Here is a 14,045-nt window from a genome sequence, read left to right on the forward strand (position 1 = left end):
CTGATCCCCAGTCTGCACGGAGTCAGAAAATAAATCCTGACCCCCCCCCCACCCGCCCCAATGACAATGGGTGTTAGTGACTTCAGTGAGGCCAAGATTTCACCTACAGTAGGAGGGGTATGCAGGAAATAATAGGTGACAACAAAAACTTCTACATTAGCCTGCCCATGCATGTGGCTTAAGGTACCAGCACCAGTAAAATACAGAGTATTGTAATTTAAAACATTAAAAAAAAACATCTGTGGAAGAGAAGGATGGTCTTGTAGTTGCAGGACAAGACTGAGAGTAAGAGGATCTGGACTCTGTTCCTGACTGCCGCAGACTTGCTGTGTGGCCTTGGGCAAGTTTTTTAAGCCTCAGTTTTCATAAATGTCCACTAATCTGAGATGCCCCAATTTGGGGGGGCCCAAATTCGAGACAACCAGGGTCTGTTTTCAGACCAAGCCAGAGAGGAAGGATGCATTGGTGACCCAGTGGATGGAGTGAGACTATAATCTCTTCTCTCACCAACCAACCAACAACAAAAAAGCCATAAAGCATTCCTGCAGGATGCAGAGAGGTGCTTTAAAAATGCTTAGCTAGCCAGAAAAGCCTCTGGAAACTGTAAGAGTCCTGGACTATGCTACATCTAGCAGGAAGCATCAGTGCTTGAAGACTGACAGATACTTCATCACTGTGGATCTGTAGACCATCTGGAAGTGCTCTGTGGAGCACAGTCTGAGAACCATTGCTCTGGGGTATTTCAAAGGTAAACATTATGAAACATCCTCATTCAGGCCCCCATACCACTATGTGAAGTGCTGCATTAGTAGACAGATTTTTAAAATGGTATGATTAACATAACTGAGCAGCTGTTGCCCCCACCACGCTGGTGACACAACCATGCCAGCCAATGCCATTTTATTTTTAAACGGTTTCCTAATTCAATATGTTTTGTAGTGTAGATGAGGCCTCATTTTACACACAACATGCCCCACATTTTATTTCAGACAAGTCGCAAACACAGCCAGAAACAGCAACAAAAGACCTCTTCATGGGCCTCTTCAAAATAGTTTAGTCACTATTACCAACTTCCAAGATGTCTAAGCAAGGTAAGATGAATGCCTGTCCCTTGAGAAGTCTTGACAAATGTATTCAAGGTTTAGACAGCTGATGGCATACTTGTATGTATGTCCTGGTTCAGTTTTGATACCATCATATATTATGTGGATACCTACTGCAAACTGAGTGTTGTTTAGTTGGCATATACTTCAGTTCTGGTGAACGGCCAGGACTCAATGTATTTAATTGAGGTTGGGTCAAGGAGGGGAGAACAGGAAATGTACACTAATTGCTTAATGCCGCATTTGGCAGAAGTCAACATTTTTGGAAATAATAAAAATTAAGTCTTGGCGGTTGTTAATAAAACAACATAGGCACATAGTTTGTTTGATTTACTATTACCTCATTTTCACTCGAAATATTGCCAAAACCATGTTCAATAACAGTGAACAGATGGTCAACATTTTTTAAACTTTGAAGATAATCCTCCTCCCAAATAAAATGGTGGCATTATAATTGTAATGTCTTCCCAGAGGAGAAACTGATCAAGCATCACTTACAATACAAGCATCACTTACAATCACAGGCCAATATTTATGAACGCAATATTTATTAATGTGGAAAGTGCTGCATTACTATCAAAACTACTCAACACATCAAGACAGCTTAAAAGAATTGTTATAGCTACTATGACTGCGTTTGGAGGGGAATGGACTGGGTTCTGATGATTCTTTTCTCTGCAGTAGCACTCAGAGGCCCATATCAGATTGAGGCCCCATCATGGTAGGCGCTGTACAGTGCAAGAGAGAGTCCCTGCTTACAGTTTAACTTCAGACAAGACAATCAGCTGGTGTAACAAGCAGGGTGAAGAAGGTGAGGAAGGGAGGCCAAGGTGATTGGTGGTTACATGGGTTAGATACATGCACAATTTTCAAGTTGTGGCCTCTCTCTCTCTCTTTTTTTTTTTTTAAGAGACATTAGCAATGTTAGGAATCCCTGCTGACCACCCACCTAGCCATTATGAGTTGGCAATTGCTGTTGGCATCACTGTAGAAGTAGATCTTGAGGGGGAATCTGAAGGTGGAGAGGATGGTTGCTTTGTGGATTAGTTCAGGGAAGGTGTCATATGCACAAGAGCAAGCAAGGAAGAAAGCTGCCTCTTGTGCATAGGCAAAATGGGTGATAAAGTTAGACATCACTGGTGGAATAGAGTGGCGGTGGGAAATGCAGTATGATATAGGAGCAGATATGTAGTGAGGAGCTAAACGGTAAGCACTAGAAGCTTGTATTTGATACACAGAGGACCAGAGGAGCTAGTGAAGGGACTCAAAGAGGTGATATGATCAGAATAATAGGCCAAGAAAATTATCTTAGAATGGACAAGAGGGTAATGGGATGGGGTCAGAAAGGCCAAAGAGGAGCAGGTTGAAGTAGTCAAGACAGAGGTGAAAGGGACCTAGGCAAAAGTTTTAGCTAGACAAAGAAAAGGCTGGTTCTTGGAGAAATGACAGTCCTTCAATACAACCCTGGATGTGTGGGGCTAGAGAGAGAGCTGAGTCAAAAATAACAACTATATGGCCTGGATGAGTGCCTGGAAGAAAAGTGTTGCTGCCAAAAATTCAGGGAATAGAGGAGACAAGAGGACACGGTGAAAGCAAGGGAGTTCAGTTCTGGCATGTTCAATGAGTGAGACATCCAAAAGGAAAAGTCCAAGAGAGATGCTGAGATTCGAGGGTAGAGGGAGAGAGACCGGTCAGGGATCAAATGTGTGAGTCAGCAGCAAGATCGTAGCTGAGTCATGTAAGTGTGTAAGATCTCCTAGAGAAAAGGTGTAGAGAGAGAATAGAACAGAAACTTTTGTGACACCTACCAAAATTGGGAGAAAAGAGGAGAACTCCTCATGATAATGAGACTGAACAAATGATTAGGGAAGTGGGAGAAGAGTCGGGAGAGAACAGAGTTGAGAAAAACGAAGGAGGGAAAGGGAGAGGCGGGCACATTGAATATCAAAAGCCACTGAGATCTCACAGAGAAAGAAGATAAAATAGAGGCCCTGAGGTTTGGCCAACAGGTGATTAGAGACTTTGGTTAGAGCAGTTTCAGCGGAGTCAAGGGGGGAAGCCAGACTTAAGAGGGCCTAGGATGGAACTGGAGAGAGGAACTTAAGATAGTGATTGTAGAAGCTTAGAGATGAAATGGAGAAGGTACATTGAGCAATACTTAGAGAGGAGCTGGGGTCAGATTGTTGGGTTTTTGGTGATGAGGAAGCCTGACTTGTATTGTAAGGGAAAGGAACTTGCTGAGAAGTGGGCAAGTGGGAGGAAAAGATGTTAGGAGGCAGGAAGTCTCAGGTTATTTCCACTTTGCCCAAGAAGAACAATTCTATCTAGAAGCAAGAGGCATTTCATTTTCAATGTATCCTTGCTCCTCCCTGAACTCATATTAACTAGAGGACTTATTCCAAGGATCTGTATTATGAAATCCGTGTAATCTGCTGCTGGGCAGTGCCCCTCATTATCAAGCTCAATCTAATAATGAGTAGTCACCACTAAAAAGTCAACATTTGTTCTAGGTTTATACACCAATGTATGTGAGATAACATGGCTACTTCCTTTCTAGGGTTGTTGCGCTAAAATCTTTTAAGTATTTACAATTCTCTGGGGACGCCCTACACGAAACATAGGGAATCCTTTGAGAACTGCAAATGTTGAGATAATGCTACTTCAAAGATTGCAAGTACTGAGGTAACATTATCTAGCCATCCGAGGCAAAACTCAGAAAAAGCTCTGCTGTCTCAGCACATTTAAACCCAAAAAAATCAGACTTTAAAATGTTTAAATTTAGTAATTAATTTGGGGGGGAATAACACCATGACATTTGTCAATCAGATTTCAACCAACTATCCCAAGGGATGCTCCTCTGTGCCTTTAGTGAGTTGGGGCTGCTAATCACAATATAAAGGTAAGCACAAGATCTTTGTGGCCAACATGACCTTAACCCTTGGTAAATAGCAGTTAGGTTACATCTTCCCAAAACGTGGCTTCCAGTTACTGTGTTCAGACCAGATTCCTTGGAGATGTATCTACCTCTTCTAATTCATTGCCCATCGCTAATGTCCATTGCCCATGCATTTACCATGGTTATTCTCAGTTTAGGGTGAAGTCGTGGAATCTCAGATATCTCTGTGTGATAGATGCTGGCAAATGTATTTGAGTCAGAAGAGTGAGAGTCTTTACACATTAATGGTTTTATAATTGACAGGGCAGTTAGGTAAATAACTTCATCTTATCTTAATGGGCTTGCATTTAATCAGGCAGAAGAGCTTTACAGAGCACATGATTTGCAACAGATACATTTATTGACATGACTACAAATCACAGGAATAATTAAAGATAATTAGTAACACCATGAACTAAAGTTTAGCTCTTTCAGTAAATCTTGGACTTAAAAGCTACATTAGATACACCATCACTGTATTAACTTCGGGAGCTTTGGGTGTCATTTCAAGTTCTTTCCTTTCCAAAAACCTGAGTCTTTCAAGCAGAGACAGAGGACCAATATCAGTGGGAAGGCAACAAAATACATCAAGCGATATTTAGAGAAAGCTGTATTATTGTTATAAACTTCCAAGGTAAGTGAGCAGGCATCAGGAGATGGTGCACACACCACAAATAATTTGGCTGCTAGTTTATCTTTGCAAGTGTTTAAAACTAGATGACAAAATATAAAAATATGAAAGCCAACACCACCATACACAGATGCAAAACGAACTGTAGAGATGAAATGGTGCAGGCCTTCTACTGCTCAATGCTTCCAGCTTTGAAACACTGTAGTCAGGAAAAATCTTCCCCCATTTCCACCAACTCACATGGGATGCATTTCTTGGCAATAAGGCCATCAATGTGGAACAAACTTTTCAAAAGCTCAAAAGTTAACCTTGCCCTAAGCTCTGGATCAAACACTGAAGGGGGTGGGGGGAGGGGGAGGATGAAAAATGTTATTTTAACATAGTAACTTCTGCTGACAGTGTTTGTTAAGTGCTGATAATGTTTTAGCTGCAGATCACTCACCAACATAATGGAGAACATGTATTAGAACTACTGTCTTTTCGTTTACCTAAATATGAAAATTTATTTTCATCTCTTTAAATCTGTTAATTTTAAAATTGATCTAGTCAAAGTCAGATTTTCTTGGTACCCTTTTCTTCATAAATTATATTTCCCTGTTTGTAGGGTTTGGCTAGTTATCCTTATTTTTTCTAGGCATCAGGATTTTCATTCACTTCCCCTTTTCTGTTACATTTCCATTCAATTTCATAAGGGCTAGAGAGTTTTGTTTCATTAGTTGACATTCCAGAACATATTTTTAAAGGCGGATTGCTATAAAAATGCAAGGGGAGCTGGTTACCTAATTGTGCAAGTCAGATCACACACAAGTACTGTGACTGTGTGTGTAATTACTGCAAACTGCACTAATACCAGCTGGCATGGAAATACAGGCGCACATTTGTACATGGACCTTACCCTGACCAATGTCACAAGCCTCCTTTTAAAAACGGAGTCTGTCTGTATTTATTTGATAGTTGCCATCTTAGCTGACATCAGGGATTGAACTCCAGACCTTGAAGCTTGAATGTAGACAGCTTTACCTAAAGAGCCAGGTTCCCTAATTGGCAGCTGTCACATTCTCTATGGATTGACCAGAGAGAGGAAATGTAATGAATACTGAACAGTGGGTTACTTTTACGCTGTTATTTATGTTTAATGTTAAACCTCTTGCACAAATCTTAATTTATCATTTATTAACCAGGAGTAACTAAGCAAAATGAGCTGAGCTGATGTGTTTTGATTTTAAAATCAATATTGCCTAGAGGAACAAGAACAAACTCAGAGAAATTCTTAGATTTATAGCAGAATTGTCCCTTACAATCTGTGCTAACTACTTATGCTAAACAATCTGTTCCACTTTGCATTTTGCTGAAACATTGGGAGTTCCTTTCCCAGACCTGAAGAAGAGCTCTGTGTGGCTCATAAGCTTGTCTCTCTCACCAACAGAAGTTGGTCCAATAAAAGCTATTACCCTCACCCACCTTGTCTCTCTAGGTTTATAACTGGCAGAATGAGGTTAATTTATAGAGCTGCCTTTGTTGTTTCAACATCTACGCATAATTGCCACATGATGTGTTACATCAGTACCAGGTCCAGCAAGGGACAATGACTTGGCAAGCTTCTCCCACACTGTCTCACAATGCACCACAACTATACTTTAAAAAAGGGACCATCTCTAAAGACTGGGCAGTTGTGTGTGTGAAAAGCAAAAGACAATTGTAGTCTAGTCTCCTTCTCTCTGTTCATTCTATTCTTCGCCTCTTTATCTGAAAGGCTAGCAAGGCTGCCAGTTGCGACATTGGCTTTAGTGAAGATGACATCTCTCCACCAGACATTGGGCTTGTGCAGAATGAATTGAGCTCCACTCACTCAACATTCGGCAGATATAACAATTTCCAGGGTGGAAACCTCAATCCGCAAACTCAATGGGAGTTTCGCCACTGACTTCAATTTAATCAGCTCAATATCTACCAGAGCTGGATTTGAATCAATGACTGAGATCAAGGGCTCTTCCACAACTGATCTCTCATCCTCTAGCTTTAAAAGTTAACAGGGTCTGAATTAAACCTCAGTGAATAATGTAAAAAAGGGAAAACTGTCCCCAATCAACCAGCCAGTCACCAGCACTTCCCAGAGTGAATGCAAAGCATAGGGACAGCAGCAGATACAGATGTGGTTTTGCACTTATATGTAACATGACTTATCACCTGGTTACTGGAATACTCCAGGTGGGCACTAGACAAATATTGCGCTGCATTGCCTTCTAAAAAATCTGGATTAGTTTCTGAACATGTCAGACAGCTGATCTCTACAAAACCCATCTCCATAGCTGCCCCCTTAAAGATATGGATGTCTGATGCTCTTAAATCTGAGAGAACAAGTATAATATTCTCTAGCAAAAATAAGAGCATAGAGTTAAAATTTTCAAAATGCCTAAGTGACTTAGGAGCCTACATTATTGAAAGTCAGTGGGATTTGGGCATGTTGGAAATGTTAAAAAGCCAAATGAGTTCTCAGGTCAGAAGCGAAAACAGTCTAAAATCTGTGTGACATCTTAACAAGAGAGACACCAGGAGCTCGAATGGCAAGGTCAACAACGTGGCAGCCAGTTCAAACATCAAGCTGAACCGTGGGGATGTAAAGAGACAGCCGGAGGATGCTCCACACTGCCCAAGGGTTAGAGCAATTTATGGGATATTCAATTCAAGGAGCAAGTCAGGCTTGTGCCTCGCTGTCAGGATCTGCTCATGCAAGGTGCTGAGTGTGCTTAACTCTCACTCATCTCTATAGGAGTTGAGCTCCCTAAGTACCTTGGAGGAAGCACTCAGCACTTTTCAGGATCACTGAATTAAAGAAAGAACTATAATTCCTATTGGACATTTGAAGGACGCTAGTTTGTTCTTTCTCTTGTATCATATGCTTTGGTCTGTGTAGAAGGCTAGACTCTCTTTATTCCCCTCCTCTCATTTCATGCAATATTGAGCACTGGCTTTAAACACATGCTATATGGACAAACTGCAAGAGAAGTCAACTGTTCCAGAAGGTGCGCTTTACACTGAAACAAGCACAGTCCAACAAGGCTTACACTTGCTTTATGTACTACAGCATCACAAGCAACAAGTGCCAGGAAAATGGCTTATTTCTTAGGCTTTGTGTTCTATTTGTTGTTCACAATAGATAATGCAAAAGACGTGCTTTAATAACTAAAAATTCTTCAGGGTTCTCAAGGACTTTCATCCACTTTGGTGACCTTAAATAACTAAATGCTTGGAATGCTAATTGATCTCTTTTTATACTCCGTTTACTGGGGTGCAGTGTAGTGAGAAACACAAAGGTGAGTGCTGTGTTTTGCAAAGGTGCTGACCACCTGCTGCACACACTGCAATCAGTGGCAGAGATCGTATCATGAATGACTTGTTCAAGGCTACACAGTGAGTCAGTGGCAAAGTGGAAATAAAACCAGCCTCCTGCTCTAGCCTTTAAAAAATACTTCCCACCCTCCACATGAAGTTCTGAATAATAAACACCCATAGCACATGGAGTAACAGTGAAACGTTCAAGAACTCAGGATATACTTAAGCACATGCATAAATCCATCTTAAGCATGTGCTTAAATTTAATCTTGAATAAGGATGTGTTCCTGAACTGAGGCTAAGAAACAGATTCAGACTCATTAAGTTAACAGGCGAGTGATGTCCTGAATTTCCCTACCATGCACAGTTGACACAGTTAAGCACATGGAATAAATCAAGATTGCTAATGAAGCTGAGATATTTTTTCTGAAAGGTGATTTTTTTTCCATAGTGAAATAACTCATCTCTAACTTGCTAGTATTAAAAACTCTTTCTACAGCTGCTAGTGATTTAATTTATTATTGCACTTCCAAGGAGGCAGATGTTAGCTGTAAAATACACATTACTCTACCGTTCAAGGACTTGCTTCAAAAATATAAAAGGAAGGAGATACAGGCCACAGAGCTTTTGTAGATTGCAGCTTCTGTTATTCTCTTTGGGAGATGCACATCAGAAAGTGATTACACTCAGTGCAGACTATACTGTATACCTGTCGTGTAAATATATTTTTATTAGAAAAAAATCCAGCGAGGAATTTGGAGAACTGAACTTTACTGTTCTTTCTGCAAATTTTGTAATGAAATAATATCCATAAAACAAATCGGTTGGGAAAAATCAGTAACATGACTGGACTTTTTCTGCATGATGTAGTAAACATCTGTCATATGGTGGTGCAGGCGGGGAAAAGTAACATGTGCTTTCAGCAAGAATAATTTGCTTGATTACTGATAACGAGGAAGTAATGTAGATACTCAGTGATACTTCCAGAGATAGTGAGATCTTCCAGATTAATTCCCTAAATACACACCAGCAGAACTCTCTCCTGATTCCATTACCTCCACTAAAATGTGTCATGTTATCATTTATTTTGACTTCTCCTGAATATAATGCAAAAGAGCACATATGCCAAAAAAAGGAGTGCCTGGGCAAAAATTAAAATTATAATTGACTAAAAGGTGAAGCCAACCAGCTGCCCCTCATCCCAAGTCACAAAACAACCAACCACAATCAGACCAAGCTGATAGCCCTCTCCCATACAAACAGCCAACACAAAACCAGGAGAAATTTGGCAGTTCTGTATTAGTGTTGCTTTGAGATTTGGGGTTCTACTTGCACAAAACCGAATACCCTTGCCTCGCCCCCTGTCCTGCCCCTCCTCTGAAGCCCCACCTCTGCCCCACCCCTTCTCCGAGTCCCCGCTCCTGCTCACTCCATCCCCCCTCCTTGTCGCTCGCTCTCCCCACCCTCACTCACTTGCTCATTTTCACCAGGCTGGGGCAGGGGTTTGGGGTCCAGGAGGGGGTGAGAACTCTGGCTGGGGGTGCAGGCTCCAAGATGGGGCCAGAAATAAGGGGTTCAGGGTGCGGAAGGGGGCTCTGGGCTGAGGCAGTGGGTTGGGATACAGGAGGGGTGTGAGGGTGCAGGCTCTGGAGTGGGGACAGGGATGAGGGGTTTGGGGTACAGGAGGGAGCTCCAGGCTGGGACATTGGGCGTGCGAGAGGGGGCTCTGGGCTAGGGCAGGGGGTGGGGTGTGGGGTGTGTGTGAGGGCTCTGCTGGGGGTGCAGATTCTGGGGTGGGGCTGGGGATGAGGGGTTTGGTGTGTAGGAGGGGGCTCTGGGCTGGGACCAAGGGTGGGAGGGGGATCAGGGCTGGAGCAAGGAGATGGGGCACAGGGGGCATGAGGGCTCCGGCTGGGGTTGCAGGCTCTGGGGTGGGGATGAGGGGTTTGGGGTGTAGGAGGAGGCTCTGGGCTGGGACCGAAGGGTTCAGAGGGCGGGAGGGGGATCGGGGCTGGGGCAGTGGGTTGGGGCACGGGAGGGATGCAGGCTCTGGGTGGCAGCTCCTGGAAGCAGTTGAATGTCCCCCCTCCAGTTCCTATGCAGAGGCACGACCATGTGGCTCTGCGTGCTGCCCTGTCCGCTGCCCTATGCCACCCCGCATCTCCCATTGGCCGCGGTTCCCAGCCAATGGGAGCTGCAGATCCGGCGCTTGGGGTGAGGGCAGCGCACGGAGCCCCCTGGCTGCCCCTATGTGTAGGAGCCAGAGGGGTGACATGCCGCTGCTTCCAGGAGCCGTGCGGAGCCAAGGCAGTCAAGGAGCCTGCCTTAGCCCCGCTGTGCCCCTGACCGGACTTTTAATGGCCCGGTCAGCACTGCTGACCGGATCCACCAGGGTCCCTTTTTGACTGGGCGTTCCTGTCGAAAACCGGACACCTGGCAACCCTACCCAAAACTCAGAGAGGGGCTAAATTTAAACCAATATATATATATACACACACACATATATATTTGCAAGAGCCCATGCGAAAGAAAAATGCTAAAATACATTCAGTATTACTCCCACCCCACAATAAAATTGTCCAAGCAAAGACCAAAACCAAATCTGTCATCATCAACCCTGTAGAAGCATTTGCAGTATAGACTGGAAAAGTTTGTTATGGAAGCCAACATCAATTTGATTATTTAATATTTTGTAATTGTCCTTCTAGATTATGTATGTAAAAGCTACTGGACTTTTCAAAACAGCCCTTAGATCACATAATAAAATTACTGGTTCCATTAAAGCCTTGTTGCACAGCTAGTGAACATCAACTTTTATAACAGTTTTCAAAAACCTGGCCAGGGCCAGTTTGGATGCAGCTGGTCTTCATCACTTCTCTTGTCTCATGAAGTCATTAGACGGAGGCTTAAGCATATTAACTTTGTTTTTTTAAAAGAGGAGATAAGAGACACAAGGACTGTTTTTCTTCAGCTAGCAAAAGAGCCAACATACCCGAGCACCTTTCTCTGGAAAACATTTGCAGCCCGCGCTGCAATCTCGACCCCCACATGGTCCGTTATAGGATTTCTTCCCACCCTGTAAAAGAAAAAGAGGAAAAACTGAGTAACCAGACCCTTCTGGGCATCTGAGATCCTTCTCAGTCAAACTGCTGTAATTAAGAGCTGGTTCATTTCATTTCGATGTTCTACATTAGTCATGCGGATTTGTTTGACATTAACTAGACAGGCTAACTAACTTGAACCTTTTAAGCAACTGGCTCATTTTCAGAATCACTGATCATCTCAACATGAGACAATGTCTTTAAAACTGCTAGAGGAAAGACAGATTTATAAGCTGGGCCTGATCATGCAAGGTGCTGAGTGCTCTCTAGGCCTACTGAGTTTCACTGGAGTTGAGTAGCTTGGGATAATAAACACCCTACTAGTTTAGGATCATTCTTTGGAACTAGAGCTGTAGCTGAACCAACCTCCCGCACCCAAATCCCACAGACCTTGAGACAGTTTAGACCAGCCATCCCCCAATTTTTCCTTTTGCACACCCCCTTGCCAGTAGGAGAATGTGGCCGCGCCCCCTGGGCTGGGAGTGGAGTTGCGGCTGGGCTGAGGACCGGAGCCAGCAGCCAAGAGTGGGGGCCAGAAGCCGAAAGCAGGGGCTTGGGGCAAGGCCGCAGCTGCAGCTGGCGGCAGAACGGGATTGGGGACAGAGCAGGCCCGGGGGGCCCTGCCATGCCCCCCAGACATTCCTTTGCACCCCCTTAGGGGGGCACACCCCACAGTTTGGGGACCACTGGTTTAGACCCAGATCTGACCTTTGTGGCTCATGCCCATCTCTATTTGTAACTAGTCTCAGTCTATGAGCTAAGCACAAGAGAAACTTACATTTTTAATAGAAAGGGAAAAAAACCTTTAGTACACAACAGACATAATAGTATAAGGAGGAGAGTAAGAAATGTAACAGTTTGAATGTACTTGAAACCTGGGTCATCAAATGGCATACTACATGTCCTGGACTGAGAGACAGAGCTGATTAAATACCAGCTCCAACCAAAGAGCAGATCTTCCTCTGATTAGGTGACTTGGAATTTTCTTGTTACATTTCCAAATAACTATATATCACTAAAATTTCATCTATTATGTTTGCTGCAATGGAGAAATGCACTTTTCAAAGAATAAGTTATACAACAGCTAAATATGCCATTCGCCCCTCTAGTGACTAGTCCAGAGGATATCTAGAGGATAAAAAGCCTGCTATAGATTCCTGCTACTGATAGCTGGAGTGATAGAGGTCCATTCTTAAACCCTTCTTAGAGTTCCTAATCCTACAACACACACATCACAATCTCAAGTGTAGATTCTGTAAACCATTAATCGTATAAGTAAAGATTTGCAGAACGTGTCCCTAAGAACAAAGAAAGGACAACTGGGTGACTCGGGTCAATGCAGGGCAGAATTAAGGTTATATGGATGCCCTAACTGTGCATTTCCAAACCATAATGCGTTTGGATTGTTTATTTTGGGGATAACTACAATATTCTTGTAAATTTTTTTTATCCCAGGCTCTTGATGTGAACTTTCCAACTTACCTAGTTTAATGTAGTGTTTTGTTTTTGTTTGTGTTTTTGGGGTGTGTGCACTGTCTGGGAATTAACTAAATAAGTTTAGTGGGACTCAACAACCCTTTTGCCCTGAAGGTTCTCCCTCCAGCTCAGGATTGAGGCACATTGCTGCATCGTTGCAGGAGAGGTTTGCAATGCCACTGACAATGATGTCCCAGTACTAGGAAGAAAATGAGCACTTCATGGCTCTCAATCTAGCACCTTCAGGAGCAATATATTCATTCCATTCACAAAGAAAAGGGTTTTTTCCCCCCCTGTTTAAAAAAAAATAACTTCCTTTCTCTGATGGATGTGCTCAAGTGAATGATGCAAAGGGCAGTCTCCAGGTTTTGAAGTGCTGAATGAAATAACAGCTTCATCCCCAGATGACCAAGATATGTATCAAGACAAGCCCAGGCTAGAGTCAAACATTTCCCTACTAAATGCATTCTTGGAAAATATTTCTGAAGCCTTCAAACTTTCCTAACATCTGGAGCATAAGGAAGGAGAAGAGAAAAGGTTACACAAGTAAGCTTCTCACTGCATCTTCGAGAATCCTCATTACAAAGGCTTTCTCAAAACAAAATGTTGCCAGAGAGGGCAACCGTATCAAGTCCAATACGAGGGTGATGTAATGCATTTTTCACTGAAGACTATTTTTAAATAATAAAACTGTATTCATTTGTTAAAATGTTGATGATCGCATAGTACTTTAGCAAACTACTTCTTACACAGGGTGGAGTGAGCCTATATTACCAAAGAGATGTAATAGCCAGCTACACGTTTTCTTGCCCTGGAGGTATGTTGCCTTGTACTGCAAATCAGTTATTACTGAGTCCATGCAATTGTAGGTAGCACCAATTCTAAGGGGCTGTTCCGTTTTAGGGCCAGTTCCTGCAAAGTTCTTGCACTTCCCACTGATGTCCTAAATGTAGTAGGACATAAGGCCTGTAGGATCCCAGCAGCAAAAAGAAAGATAAAGCAAATCAGACAAGATGACAAGCCACAAGAGCCAGCGCAGGAGGAATCCTGATCCAGTCAGGAGACTGGGGCCAGGAAACAAAGGTCAGTTTACAACAACCAGGAAAAGGCAGAAAAAGAGAGAATCTCTTTGCAAGTCAATGGGATGCACTCCCATTAGGCAGCAACAGCCTTGTGTACCCAGCTGCATAATGTGCAAAGACATGGAGGAACCAGACATATCCAGGTTTTCATCCATTTCAGCCTTAGTTTTTGTGATTGTTTAGTTTCTGTTCCACCCTCTGCATGTCTAGTCCTTGCCCCAGTAGCCCTTTGAGCAAGCATGCACTTCCTGAGGCCCCATCTACTTAATGTTTTAGTTTTTCTCCCAGGTGTAAGTTATGCAAGAGAAATCTTTTTTTATCATAGGCATGGACTCTTATCTAGTCCAAACTGCAGGCGACTGGACTAGACAGGCCAATTATTCT

The 14,045-nt window shown here is 43.1% G+C and overlaps 1 protein-coding gene across 1 annotated transcript in view; it reads right to left on the reverse strand.

Moving 5' to 3' along the window:
* Positions 1–14,045, reverse strand: part of LOC135883685 (collagen alpha-6(IV) chain-like) — a 127,191-nt gene that overhangs the window by 105,916 nt on the left and 7,230 nt on the right. Inside the window, 1 exon segment of the mRNA XM_065410919.1 lies at positions 10,995–11,078. Within this exon segment, the coding sequence (XP_065266991.1) occupies positions 10,995–11,078 (84 nt within the window).

Source organism: Emys orbicularis, chromosome 9 (assembly GCF_028017835.1).
Source record: "Emys orbicularis isolate rEmyOrb1 chromosome 9, rEmyOrb1.hap1, whole genome shotgun sequence".
Taxonomy (NCBI): domain Eukaryota; kingdom Metazoa; phylum Chordata; order Testudines; family Emydidae; genus Emys; species Emys orbicularis.